Raw genomic sequence first — 13744 nt, 5'->3', positions numbered from 1 at the left:
AATTAAAATGATTATGTAACGTAAGTCGACTATACACATTATTTTGCTTAGGCGACTTTATCTGATCTGGCTAAAATACATTCTATTCTTCACTGAAATTATTTTATAGTATAAATTAATTTAAAAACCTTAAAGGGCTAGGTACCTTTTACCTTTATTCGTTTTATTATACGTTCCTGAACGTGAACATGAGAATTTCATGCTATCAGCTATCATTGTCATAATATTATGTCAATCACCTGTCAGTTTTCCAGTTCACAACTTGACATGCTACAAGTGATACAATATTTTGCAATATTTACAACATTATACGAGTTGCTCTTAATTATTTAATCACCAGAGTCTAAATAAACTACAAAAATGGAAGCAATAACCCCAAAACCGAGGAAGAGGCCTACAAAAATCGAAGAGATGTCAAAGGATCAAATACGGCAAGCCATCCTGAAAAAGCGTGAATGCAACGCCAAAGCCCAACAGATTGTGGAGAGTTTATTAGAAAGCTGTGTCACTGATACATACCTCTTACAATGTTTACCGGACATTAATCAGACTCACTTCCAAGATATTATAGAAGAAAGATCCATAATACACTTGTGTGGTTACCCTTTATGTCCCAAGACACTGTCGGTCAAAGATATACCGAAACAGAAGTATAGAATATCGCTCAAGACGAATAAAGTGTATGACATCACTGCAAGGAAAAACTTCTGCAGTAATAATTGTTATAGTGCTGCTATGTACGTGAATAAACAATTGTTGACAAGCCCTTTATGGTTCAGGGAGTATGAAGACATACCTAAGTTCCATCTTTTAAAGGTCGAGAACATTGGTGGTATGGGAGAGGAAGTGGATGTCACACTGGTAGATAGAGTTAAAATAACTGAGAAGAAGTCTTTCACTTCTATCAATGATTTTACTCAAGCTAGTCTTGTTGATGTACCAGACAATGCTTTGGACGGCCATGATAATGGAGAGTCTACTAAACAATTAGAAATTGAAGACAAAGTTAGTGAAAAATTTGATGATGTCACTAATGAAATAAACAAACTAAATATTAAAGAAAGTAATGATTCCAACAAAACTACAATACCTAATGATTTGAATATAAATGTGACTGAATCATCAAACCAAGTACAAACAATACTACAACAAGAAGTACCTAAACCACTCACTGAGAAATCAAACAAAAAGCCCGTATCAAATCCTTTAAATATTGTTGGAGAAATTATTGAAAAACCAGAGAGAAAGATTGATCCTATACTGACTGCTACTCTGCCACAAACAAAAGAAAACAAAGCAACCAAAAAGACTAAAGTGCTACAGAAAAAGCAACCTTTAGTAACTGCTTTAACTATTGAAGTAGAAAAATGTCTGGCTGAATGGTTCACATTAGACACAATGCTTTTGCTATTCGGTGATGAAAAAGTCAGAGAAATGGTAGCAGATAAAGGAGAATGTATCAAAGAGTATTTAAATAATTATGCAAAAGGCATCTTCTACAGCTCAAATGCTTATGACCAGTATCAGGCATTGTGTAAGAAACTAAATATGTTAGAATTGGAAGATAAAAAGTTTGACAGTGACACTTTAAAACGGGAGACTAAACCGTTGCCCAGTTACAGAATGTTGCAAGAAGAGAGTAAGAAAATGCAGTTGAAAGTCAAAGCGTTCTTTTCTGGAGAAACGGAAATACCGGAACCAGAGATTGAAGAAACTGTACAAACTCCCACAGAAGAGGAAAATACAACAAACCTGCCATTAGTTGATAAGAATTCCCAGAATGCATTACGTAGAAGAATCGTTTGTCAGCATTTGAACAAAGTGTTACCTGATTTGTTACGTTCCTTAGGTTTATTGAGCTTGCAGATAAGTGCTGATGTACGGTTACTCGTCAATACATTTAAATTAAAAGCAAACAATATTATGTTTAAGCCGATACAATGGACTCTTATAGCAATAATTTTCATCAAATTACTTTCTCTTAGGGATAAACGGTTAGAGTATTTGTTAGAACAGCCAACTGCGTACCAACATATGCAGTTACTGTTGTTAAGTTATAAACAAGACGGAGGGTATTTGGATAGATTAATATGTTGGCTAACTGATATTGATAGATTGTTAGACACTAATGACACACAACTAACTGTAGAATAAAGTTTTAGAAGTAATTGATTAAATATATTTATTTTTGTATTTCTTGTATTATTTTAACAACATATTGAAATCCATGAGCTTTATAAAAGTATCATTTTTGGTAAATATTGATTCAATGATATAGGAAAAACTAAAGTATGACTTTCAGTCAAAAATGAGTCACTACAACCTTTGGAACTAAACATCTTGTAGTAGTTAAAGTACTTTTTTTCCTGCTGCGTACTTTCGATCCTTATACTACACATACAACATTTCTCAAATAAAACAATTTAAATAACATTAAATAAACTTTATTAAACTTAACCAACTAGATTAGGATCTAGTATAGAGAGTGCAGCACCGACCAAGTGCAATGACCCTGTGATGAGTACAGACGATCTGTCAACTTTATTTTTCTTTATACTGACTAAGGCATCGGCCACACAGCCAGCAACTGTCACTTTTGCCGCGCTTCCTTGGAACTCCAGCCAAATGTCCGCGTGTTTCTGACACCTTGCAATGAGCTCCTCGTCCTCTACTTTAGAATAATTGTCATTGTTTTGCGTTATATGTCTATAGGCGGTAGGGATTACGAAGTAGACGGAAGTGAAGCCTAAACTACGAAGAGGCTGTAGTAATGTTTCGCCGTTCCTGTCTCCTGTCGCGCTGAATATTAATGTTCTGTCATGTAATCTGGAAAAAAGAAGACGCTATTAATTTAGAAATACTATCTAAATTTTGAATCTTCCTACCATCTACGCATACCCCTACAACCTGGCTCTCTTCTATCTTGATGGACTTTACTACCAGTTACTACGATGTAGACACGGTTGATATGGTTCATGCTACAGTTAGCTAAATATTCCTTTCATGCTTAACAGTCTCGTTATTTTTGCGACGTTCTTTCCACACAAAAAATTGTGTCTTATGTTTTTAAGGTGAAGTCAAAATATCAAACCATGTACATACCTGTTACTATCTCTAAACCACTGCGCACAAATATCCATAGACTCCTTAGTATGTGCTCCATCGAGATAAAACTCAGCATACTCCGCATTGATCACTTGATACCTCCCCGGCCACTTGCATGACGTCAGACCTTCCATAGTTTCCTTTGTCACGCACTTCACTACGGACTCCAACTTTATATCATTTTGAACATTATTTGTAAGCTTCTTAAGGCCGTTTTTCCTTTGCGTTGATTTAGTGATGCGCATCCACGCGTGGGCTAGTTGTATGGCAAGAGAGGCGTTCGTCTGATAAGCTTCGAGATTCACTGGAAGATGGACTTTGTCTGTGTTCGGGAATGTATAGCTTTTGTAGTCTGGAACGACTGTTAATGGACACTGTAATGAAAAAAATATGTATTTGACATTTTTTGTGGGTAGTTTGATATCTCTGATTGATTCTTTTAAATTTGTTTTCAAATGCATATTCTAATAAGGAAACAACATCTTTCTATGATCTAATAGAAGAAATATGTTTCCTTGTGATAAGAACATGTGATTTACCTTATAAGTCACTATTCTAACTACAATAAAATATCTTATTGGATATGTACAAATACTAAACAATCTATCCTACTACATAAACTATCCTACTACAGGGCAAGGGTTTGCTCCCGTATTGAGAGAGGGGTTAGGCCTTGAGTCCACCACGCTTACCAAGTGTCGGTCGGGGACTTTGCATACCATCAAGAAATGCGTAAAAAACATAGGAAAACCAAAAAAAAGCAATAACTGTGCACAGACATTTTCACAATGAAACCCTATAGAAATCAAAATAGTTATCAAATCTCACCTTAAAACTATCAGCAACATTTCTCAATACATCCATAGCGTCATTAGGCTGCGTCACAGTGTAGGCCTCGCAGCCAGGCTTCATAATGCCAGCCTTAGCCGCGGCGATCTCCGGCAACGTGTTGCCGAGTATCGTGGTGTGGTCCAAGCCTAGCGCTGTTATACCTACTACAGGAACTTTTCTGAAAACAAAAAAGTAAACTTGAAACATCTGAATAAATGCGTAATATGCTCCTGTGATCCGACAGGTTATATATACAAATGCTTATTACATGGTCTTGGGTTTCAATTGCCGGGTTGGATAAAGTGATATTGGATTTTTAAATGTCTGTTCGAATATTCTCAATAATAGCCCGATGTTGACATAAAGGGTTCTTGCGACATGAATATATATCGATTTGTCAGAGGAGAAAAATGTAAATTGGGTAGGTATATAATCTAGATCCTAAGGCCTGACAAGATGAATGGATGGAATGAGACAAGAAAAGTTTTTAAGAATTGTACCAAGTGGCGTTCTGTGGTCTCTGTCATCCCTATAGGATAAAGGCGTGATGTCATTTTTAAATGGTTGAATGTATAATAGCGTACCTTAAAATATTAGTATAATCAACAATGCCTCCGATGCCGACCTCCACGAGCGCCACATCCACCTTCTCTTTGAGGAACACGTTAAACGCCATCACTGTCAGGAACGCGAAGTACTTCGGCATGTCGCCCTCGTACGCCTACGGAATAAAAATAAGCATTTAGCCATTCAGCAATTAATTTGTATATGTATAGGTACTAATATTATAATTTTCTGAATGCGAGTTTGTCTATCCGTCTGTTTAAGTCTGTTACGCTTTCATAGCTAAACTGCGCTGAACTGATTTTGATTAAATTCAGCATGCAGACATTTGAAGGCCCAGGATCATACAAAGCAATGGCTGCCGGTCCGATAGCATGCACTAACATATTTAAAACACTTTCTAATATTTAAATGATACTTAGTCTCAGCTCGAAATATTTTCAATTCTGTTGTTAGCCTATTCTAAAACTAATAGAAATTAAATCTCACCTTACTGCCGTCCAATAGATCATAAACTTGATGGAAATACTGCGCAAATTGATCCTCTGACAGTACTCTTCCGTTCAAACGAATACGTTCACGTACAGCCACTAAATGTGGCGACGAATAAAACCCTGTGCGGAACCCGTGGTGTCGGAGTATTGACTCGCACATAGCACTTGTGGAACCCTGAAAAATATAAGCAACAGATTTTGCAAATACTGTTTGTTATGTTGTAACCACTGTACCTCCCGACATTTATCAAATTTAGCATGGATATAGTCGGTGAACCGAGTTCAAACTGCGTTAGTATATACTCTTATTTACGGTTAAAACTTAAGCTACATATTATGTAAAATATCTTCTCCTATTTATATAAGTGAAAAAGGAGATGCTTTGTACGCTTACGGAGTCGTCGTGTGGGTCATGTAGTAATAATATAATAGGCTAATAACCTAGATTTTTTTCATTAATCTACTTAGTTGTCAAGCTAAATAATTGGTCAGTTAGAACAAAACATGATTATATTTCTTAGAAATAACAATAAAAAAAACAATCTATTGTAAAAACAATTAAGCTATTCCGACAATTAATTATCATTAAACTCTCAAGAAGTACAATAAAAAATATATATCTTGGTGAACACTTTTCTGTAGTGTAGCCTTCTAAAATCATTTATTAGACAAACGTTTATCGTAACGTTTATTTTATTATTACTAGGTAAAATAAATAAATATCACGGGACAACTCACTACAATAAAGTTAGTACAATGGTTGATCATAAAAATAAGCTTGGTCTCACCTTTCCTTTGGTGCCAGCAATATGTATCACAGATAGTTGATCCAATTTCGCCATCGACACTCCAGTCCGCGCCAGATAACTCTCCATATCTTCTAAATTCGTGCATTTCTGAAACAATGCAAAATTACTAATTATAAATAAAATATGAAACAAACAAAGGGAAGAATAGAATATTGCAGAAAAAAAATAGGGCATGTGAATACCAATTTCCGTTTTGTTATTCAGAACATAAAACAAAAATAATTAGAAAACTAATAATAATTTTCAGACCCAGGAATAAAACTCTAGACCCTGTGATCGGCGTAGTCGCATTCCCTACACCTTACTTTTAGGTTGCAGTTCAAGACATAATAGCGAAATTCGGAAGCCCGATAACACTTGTTAAACCTAGGAATCGAATCCGAAGCGTTGTGATTGAAGTAATTACATCTACTAAAGCTTAAATTTATTAATTTATTTGATTATTCTAAGAACACATGTGGTTATTCATCAGATTGGCATTGATATTAATTATCTAGATATATGATGCAATGTCAGTTTATAGGCATTGATGATCTCACATTCCGAATCATTCATTTGACCATGGACATGATACATGAACATAAAAACCCTCTAATTTTTATGTAGAAAATAAAGATCCTAGTACCTCTTATTATGTAAGAAGCAAATGTATGGAAAATCCCAAGTACAAGAAACAAAATCTGTTTCTTTATGTGCAAGAACATAGTTTTCTCAGTATATTAGCTGAATAATGTTGCAAGTAGTGAATGCAATCCCGATCTCGCGGGATCCCGATCTCGCGAGATCCCGTGTATTTTTTCGGGATCAATCCCGAAGCATAATATGACGAGATCCCGTTCGGGATTGTCGGAGAGGCATTTTCAGCAGCTGGCTACATTGCAATAGACTTAAGATGCTGATTAGAAGCTCGTACTATTGATACACTTTGTATTTTAAGAGGCTACTTTCAAAATGCCATGTGATTACTTTTTATTTTGATCTTCCTGGAGCTACACCTACTTTTTTGATTATGTTCATGTTATTACACCTGTTAATTATGTTACGTTGTTAGTAATATTCAAAAATAAAGGCTTTTATTTTCTTTCAAATAATAATTCATTGCATTCACCACACTATCACACACATATTACATTAAACAAGCCGTTCGAATTGTATTATTTTTACTAACTAGACGGGATCCCGAAAATCTCGGGATACCGCGGGATTGATATTTCTGATCGCGAGGGATCTCGAGTTAACGATCTCGAGTCGGGATTGCATTCCCTAGTTGCAAGACAATGCACAATGCATTTTCTATAACTGAGATAATGTGATTGTGAACCCAAGGACTAATAGCACTTTCAAATATGCAGCATACTTTAAATGTACCTAATAAAGTATTGCATTAAAAAATGCAAATTCAGAAAAAAATATCACATTTCACAACCAAATCCTAACTAGCAAAATTACGTTTTTTATTATTTGAAACACCTTATTGCTATCAAGAAATAACACATCTGTGTGTCCCCCATTCCTAGACTCTCCAATACCTTTTTCATGAATGAACATACCAACCATGCAAAGCTGACTGCGTCAGTCATTCCTCCATCCCATGTTGATGTCCATGCTAAGAAATCTAATAACAATTACCTTTTGTAATTCAGCTACTATGTTACTTACTTGTCCGGTCCTTATGTCCTTCCTTATCTGTTCAATACTGGCCTTGTTTGACTGCAACAAGTTTAACTTGCAAACAGCATCCTGGAATTTAAGAAAAATAAATAACTTTTTTACACTGGAAAAATGTATTCTGCAATTTTTTCATTATTTTTTTTATAATGGCTTTGTTGTTTACATTCAGCCTTACATTTGTGTAAAAAATATTGTTTGGCAAAGACTTCTAAGATAAACACCAAATCCTTACTTTTAGCAATTTCTGATCAAAAACACTGGTAGGCATTACTTTTAACTAAAACAGTTTAATAAAATATGAGGCCTTTACATACTCATCCATAAGTGGAACTGGCTGATAAGATAGATAAAGTGTAGATTAAATACACCATTGATTGATAAGACTTATATGCAATATTGGAATCAAGAACATAATATTATCACTATGAAATTGCAAGCTACTATGATCAGATAATGCAAATTTTGTTTAAATGCTTTACTTACCCAAACAGGGCTTTGAACCAACACTTGTGTGCCAGTTCTAACAAACTGCAAACTACTAAGATTCTTATAAGAATATGTAAATCTTGAAACCAAAATCATTGCACAACTATTACAGACACCACACAGACATTGTAGTACTTTACATGTCAATGTTTACAAACAAATGGTGCTCAAACGATAATCGATTTGCTGCAGTTGTCCCGACTACCGACAGTCAATAATGACTGAAGAAATACAATAAAAGATATACAGGTAATTAGAAGGGAGTAAGACTGCAAGATATGGCAATATTAAAGGAATAATCTCTGTTCCCACAATTTAAGTAAGAACGTAACTACATCATGGCGTTTACGCCAAAACAAAATAATAAAATAAAGATAACTCGTACCTCGTAACTTTTTCTTGACGAACACATCCTAACAGCTACACTACTCGCTAAATAACCGCGCAACAAATGGACGCCGTTCATCGGCTTGTCACTCATATAATAGACGATCTCACGACGCAATTATATTGCAGTAAGAGTAAAAAATATTAACCTCGTCGAACTCGATGAGTGTATCAAATCACATGGCTTTTTTGTCGATCCCTTACTACTTATCAATGAGGTATAAGACATTTGACCCCTCATATTAGTTATTGTCATAACATGTATCCGAAAACAACCGGAAAATGATTAATATTTGCTTCTATAAGCAATTATAATTACGTAAACATAACCTTATCATATTTTGACAATTGATAACTCACATGTGAATTTGACATTGACAGATCATTCGTTCGAAAACCACTAACATTATAGGATTATCGTATTATTCCTCGTGATTATAAAATAAGATGAATAAATATGGTATAATTACCCATACACACAGGTCAGCTGCAGCTAATTGCTCTTTGACAATTGCATACATGTGAAATTCCTAACAAGTACACAAAGCGTAGGTACATTAAAATTTGTAGTTGTAGGAAAGTAATTCTTAGTTAGGCCAGAATGCATGCACGTCAGGGGTGTGGTGGATCTACTTATTTTTCACAAACAGGTGGAATAAGTAGGTATCTAACCTTTCTAAGCTATTTTATATAAAAAAATTACACGAAAATGACATAAACATCTGTTTTATTACCATCAAAGTAATTTTGTTGATAAATATTTCATTTTACTGTAGAGTTATTAAATATTCAGGAGCAAAATGACTGAAACTGATAGTACGAAGCGTCCATTGACGATGCCCGTAAGATTTATCCCATACCTTGAAAAGTACCGGATTTACATATTGTTTAAGGTATTTACTCACTTTAAGTTGTAGAAATAGTTAAAACTACGAATGAACCCGTTTTTTATAAGTAGTACGTAGGTACGCCGTACTGATAACTCAATGTACACACTTAGATACAAGCTATGATTTTTAAACACATTTCAGGATATGTTAAAAGACTTGGTCATAAATCTGCCTAAAGATCATCTTAAACATATGAAGATATATCTAAGTCGCCACTTACACGATACTAAGGAAGCGGACCGAATAATCATGCTCATAGAACCAAAGCTACATATTGGTAAAAAAAGAATATAAACGAATGTTTTGTTATTAACTGTAGGTACCATTGTCTCTCCGAGCATTTATTTTCTTATCAAGATATTTAAATTTGTAGATGTTAATGGGCTTGTGAAAATACTGATAAAAGATCTGGGATGCTTTGTTATCACACGTCGGTGCGTGATGGACCGCTACGAGAAAGTAATAACATCAAATAACATGCAATATTACTTATCTTAGTGATATTGAACATATAATGACGTCATAATCTTGTATGTGCAGCACGATAATTACGAGCCGGGATGTGTCTCCTCCGTCCTAATGTCTGAAGTAACTAAGTCCCTTACTATGAAGGAACCGGTGCCTCAGGCTGGCTGGTTGATGTTCGGTAATAAAAAAATATTATGAAAGCCTATGCTATTCTAGAGTCTGTCTTCTACAAGAATTCTGCCGTTTTTCCAGATCATCCCTGCACAGTTCGTGAGGCCCGTTGCTTACAGCAAGATGGAGTGCTTCCCACAGTAACTTTGGTGCTTATGAAGACGCCTCCTGCCGCTGAAGCCGCTTACAATGATCTGACGAAAGCTCGCAATTTCTTTCAGCAAGACTTTGTGGGTCTCAAGTTTGCTTATAAGGCCACGCTGAAGGTAGGGATAAGAAAGACTTACAACGACATCCCAAGTTCAGACTCTTTAAAGACTACTTTCGTACATACCTAGCTTATAGAACGGTAAGTATGTAACATTAACAAGGCACTGTAAGTTGCGGTTTTAGATTGTAAAATAAACATTTTGACTTTTATACTTATCTTATTGATTTTCGGTGCAGGAAGTCCACATCGACCCAGAAGACGATACCGAGAAGTTAAGCGTTAAATGTTTCAATGCAGTGAATGCATGTAGGGCTGGACATCAGGGCCCTAAGCAAGGGCTTCACGTAGTTGGGGCTCCTGGGGTGTATCGCGTAGTGTTACTGGGGCCTCGTGGCTCTGGACGCCGTTCCCAGGCGTATGCTCTAGCCAAACACTTCGGATTAGTTTTCCGTAAGAAGCAAAACTGTTATTGTAACCCTTTTTTTCTGTATTCGATGATACTTAACACGAAATATCTTTATTTATGGACAGTATTTTTCGAGTCTATATTCAACGAAGCTAAGGAAAAGGACAACGACATTGGTGAACGTATTCGTAAGTTCGGCACCAGCATCCAAGTGCGAGCTGATGTTGTCAAGGAACGGATTTTGCGAAAGGTGAGTTACCTACTTCTTAGCTAACAAACACTTAAATGGGAACAATGCCTTAAATCTACTTCATTAACATTATTTGCGGCGAAAGTCCGGGTCAGAGAACTAGTGGAAGCATAGAAAACACTATTTTTGATTCGGGAATCGAACCTGGTTTAAAACATTATTTGTATTATCTATTGGTATATTTATGTAGTGTTAGTACGTAAGTAGTAATGTCAATTTATAGTGAGGTTTGTTTCTCAAACAGGACTGTATTGACAACGGATGGGTGCTCGCCGGGTACCCAACTTGCGGCAACGACTTCGAACTTCTCGACCGTCAACCGACTCCGCCAAACCGGTGCGATTCATTGTTACAATATTGTAGGAGGTCTAGTTGTACTTACACTTTTATTATGGACAATAGTTGCTCTGATTTCAACCACTTTCTAAATGAAAGCTTGCAAATTGCAGTAGGTAGTGTTTGAGTCACGAAATACTGCAGTAGAATGATCGATTGATGATTTTATTTCAATAGTTGCATGAATGTTCTTGTATACCATCTATTCTTAAAAATAGATTCAGGTATATTCCATTTACTGTATTTTATATTTGGTGTAGGTGCAACTTTCATTTTTACAATCCTATCTTAGTAGTTCCTATGTGCTGACATACCCACTGTTTATCTATATCAAAGCAAAATAGACAAAAACACAATTTCTAATTTAATTTCAGCATTATATTCCTGAACGCGGAGATGGCGACGTGCAAAGCACGGTGCTTAGCTCTCGGCATAGACTGGTGCACCGGCAAGACGGCACCATTTGGCACACCGAGGGTGAAGCGCCACCCTCGCAATGATGAAGATGTCATTGATTTTGAGGTCACCGTTTGTTCCATCTAAATGACGTTAACAGATTTATTAAACAGGTTCCACTGACCACCTCAATCACGATGATCGATATAGTGGCTAAGTAAGATGGTCAATCGTGGCCAACCTGACCAACCAAACAGACAATCCTTGACACTGCTAGGCTGCCTCTACACAAACAGTTGGGCCATAATTATGATAACCAGACGCAACTAACTTTCGATATACCTATCCAAATTAAAAAAATACCTATTTTTGAACACATGTTTTCGGGTCACAAATAATTAAGGCATTATCATACCTTTAATTTACAATTGTCTTTGATACCCATTATAATAATTTTAACAACGTAATTGAAAAATCTAGAAGAGAGGAAACCCCGTTTGCTTAAGTTTTCTGACCTACTTCACTAGCTGTACCTAATCATTAGCATTTTTGGCGAGTCGTTGACTCGCAGGTAACCGTAATTTAGGCCCGACGATATTAAATTATCAAGTGATAACTGTGACCGAACCGTTACTGGACGTGACCGAAATTTGGATAACTGTGAGCACCTAGCGATAATTGTTTAACCGCCATGACGTAATATTTAGGAGTCGGCCTACATTTTTAACGGATTCTAGTGCTATGGAAACATTTTTGAAGACCTTTTCATAAGCCTTAGTTCGCCTTATAACGTACCGTCTAACTTCTACTGTAGTTCTTGCGTTCGCTTAAGGAGTTATTTCTTTATCTGGAGTAACTCTACGCGAAGGGTTATTGAAGGTCTAAAATATGTCTAAATAGATATGAAGTATGAAACGTAGAAATTTAAGAAAATGAAATTTAGTTTGAGTAAACGTCACTTGACCAATTATTAATTCTTCTGTATTTATCAACCCGTGAAAATTTAAAGCAGAGAAATCGTAACTTTTTATTTTAACTGAAAGTAAACTAAATTTAACAAAGCATGTTAACATTCACTTTGTTTTAATTGTGTTTTTACTTTCATTAGCTGGACTTTTACTTTACTGAAGCTCTCGCTGAGCTGCGCGCTGCGGCCGGTATTACAGCCGTGGAGGTGGATGCTAATGAACCATTTGGTATGTTAGATTATATTGCTATTGGATATGAACAAGCCCCATGTATTCGCTAATAGAGTACGTACAAGGTGCCCATTGAAAAATAGTATGTTAGTAATCATTAAATATGCTATCCTAACGTCAGCGGTTTTTTAAGAAACCATTCTTAAGTCTTAACTTAGCATATAGAAAATTAGACATGCGTCATATATACACAACTGACTTTGTATTCACAATCAACAAAAGTAAGAATACATTTACATCCTATTGTATTGCGAGACTAAAAAGAATTTGGTTCAAAAGGTAATACGATATTTCAAAGGCAAATGTATGTGCCACAACTTCTACACGTGAAAAACTAACATTCAGTGAATAATACATGTTTTAGCGGACACATCTTGGCAAACAATCGTGTTTTCAGTTCCCCTTGGGATAGCTAAAAAGTCAAGATCAAGGTTGTAAGTCGCAATTCGCCACGAAATGGGTCGTGGGCGGCTGCTGCCATTACCGTTCACTTTGTGGGGTCAATGACTATATAGCTGACGTCGTCATTGTCGTCAAGCGCTTGGAATTTATCATATTTTGCAGATACCCACTTATCAATGAATTACTATTGGTTTAGTGATAGTAAATAAATTGTATTTTGCCGTGAAAGAACTCTCTCGAATAATTTACAATACCTACGTTTATCTATTTACGTACCTACTTATGTCCGTCTGGCTAGTCTGAAGGAAAGAAAGTATTTTGTGTTCATGTACCGAAATATGTGACTAATTCTTATGGATAGATATTATCTCAAAATGCCTTTCTTGTTTGACGACATTAATGAGTCATAGCCAAAGTCTGACGTGGTAGTTTCCCCAGACACTCGTGCTCTTTTGAGATTGTGGAACGATGCCAAATTGCTAGTGAGCGAATTTTATGAGGTTGTGTTCACAGATAAAGTTCAAGTGAAGATTCAGGCCGCCGTGATTGCAGCACCAGCGTTTGATATCGAGACAGGATGCCAACTACGTAATGTTTGTGGCGACTAAACCAGCCTTTTCTTCTCCCTGGAGTGTTTTTAGGTCTTAGTTGACGAGGTGTGTAGAAAT

At 36.0% G+C, this 13744-nt stretch overlaps 3 protein-coding genes across 8 annotated transcripts; 2 read left to right on the top strand and 1 right to left on the bottom strand.

Annotated features, from left to right (window-relative positions):
- The first annotated feature begins 253 nt into the window (after positions 1–253).
- LOC142985497 (putative RNA polymerase II subunit B1 CTD phosphatase RPAP2) lies at positions 254–2193 on the top strand. Its single transcript, XM_076133710.1, has one exon. It carries the CDS (start codon positions 361–363, stop codon positions 2152–2154), a length of 1794 nt encoding a protein of 597 aa, XP_075989825.1. The 5' UTR covers positions 254–360; the 3' UTR covers positions 2155–2193.
- Positions 2194–2428: 235 nt separating this feature from the next.
- Positions 2429–8701, bottom strand: LOC142985461 (folylpolyglutamate synthase, mitochondrial-like). Of its 6 annotated transcripts, none has more exons than XM_076133666.1 (8): positions 8346–8701; positions 7433–7543; positions 5783–5890; positions 4990–5169; positions 4521–4657; positions 3934–4114; positions 3103–3479; positions 2429–2826 (listed from the first exon to the last, which is right to left on the bottom strand). In XM_076133666.1, the coding sequence occupies exons 1-8, from the start codon at positions 8439–8441 to the stop codon at positions 2454–2456; spliced, it is 1563 nt and encodes a 520-aa protein (XP_075989781.1). In that variant the 5' UTR covers positions 8442–8701; the 3' UTR covers positions 2429–2453. The 6 variants fall into 6 exon arrangements, with proteins under 6 accessions (XP_075989781.1, XP_075989797.1, XP_075989813.1 ...); XM_076133682.1 differs by having other exon boundaries at positions 7463–7543; XM_076133698.1 differs by having other exon boundaries at positions 8497–8701.
- A 356-nt stretch (positions 8702–9057) lies between these two features.
- LOC142985442 (adenylate kinase 8) lies at positions 9058–13729 on the top strand. Its single transcript, XM_076133634.1, has 11 exons — positions 9058–9240; positions 9379–9514; positions 9611–9696; positions 9778–9883; positions 9958–10142; positions 10324–10537; positions 10619–10743; positions 10988–11079; positions 11454–11601; positions 12584–12671; positions 13590–13729. Exons 1-11 carry the CDS (start codon positions 9148–9150, stop codon positions 13682–13684), a joined length of 1368 nt encoding a protein of 455 aa, XP_075989749.1. The 5' UTR covers positions 9058–9147; the 3' UTR covers positions 13685–13729.
- Positions 13730–13744: the final 15 nt, after the last annotated feature.

This window comes from Anticarsia gemmatalis, chromosome 2 (assembly GCF_050436995.1).
Source record: "Anticarsia gemmatalis isolate Benzon Research Colony breed Stoneville strain chromosome 2, ilAntGemm2 primary, whole genome shotgun sequence".
Lineage (NCBI taxonomy): Eukaryota > Metazoa > Arthropoda > Insecta > Lepidoptera > Erebidae > Anticarsia > Anticarsia gemmatalis.
The sequence above is the reverse complement of the archived record's forward strand: the minus strand, read 5'-3'. Positions and strand labels throughout refer to the sequence as shown.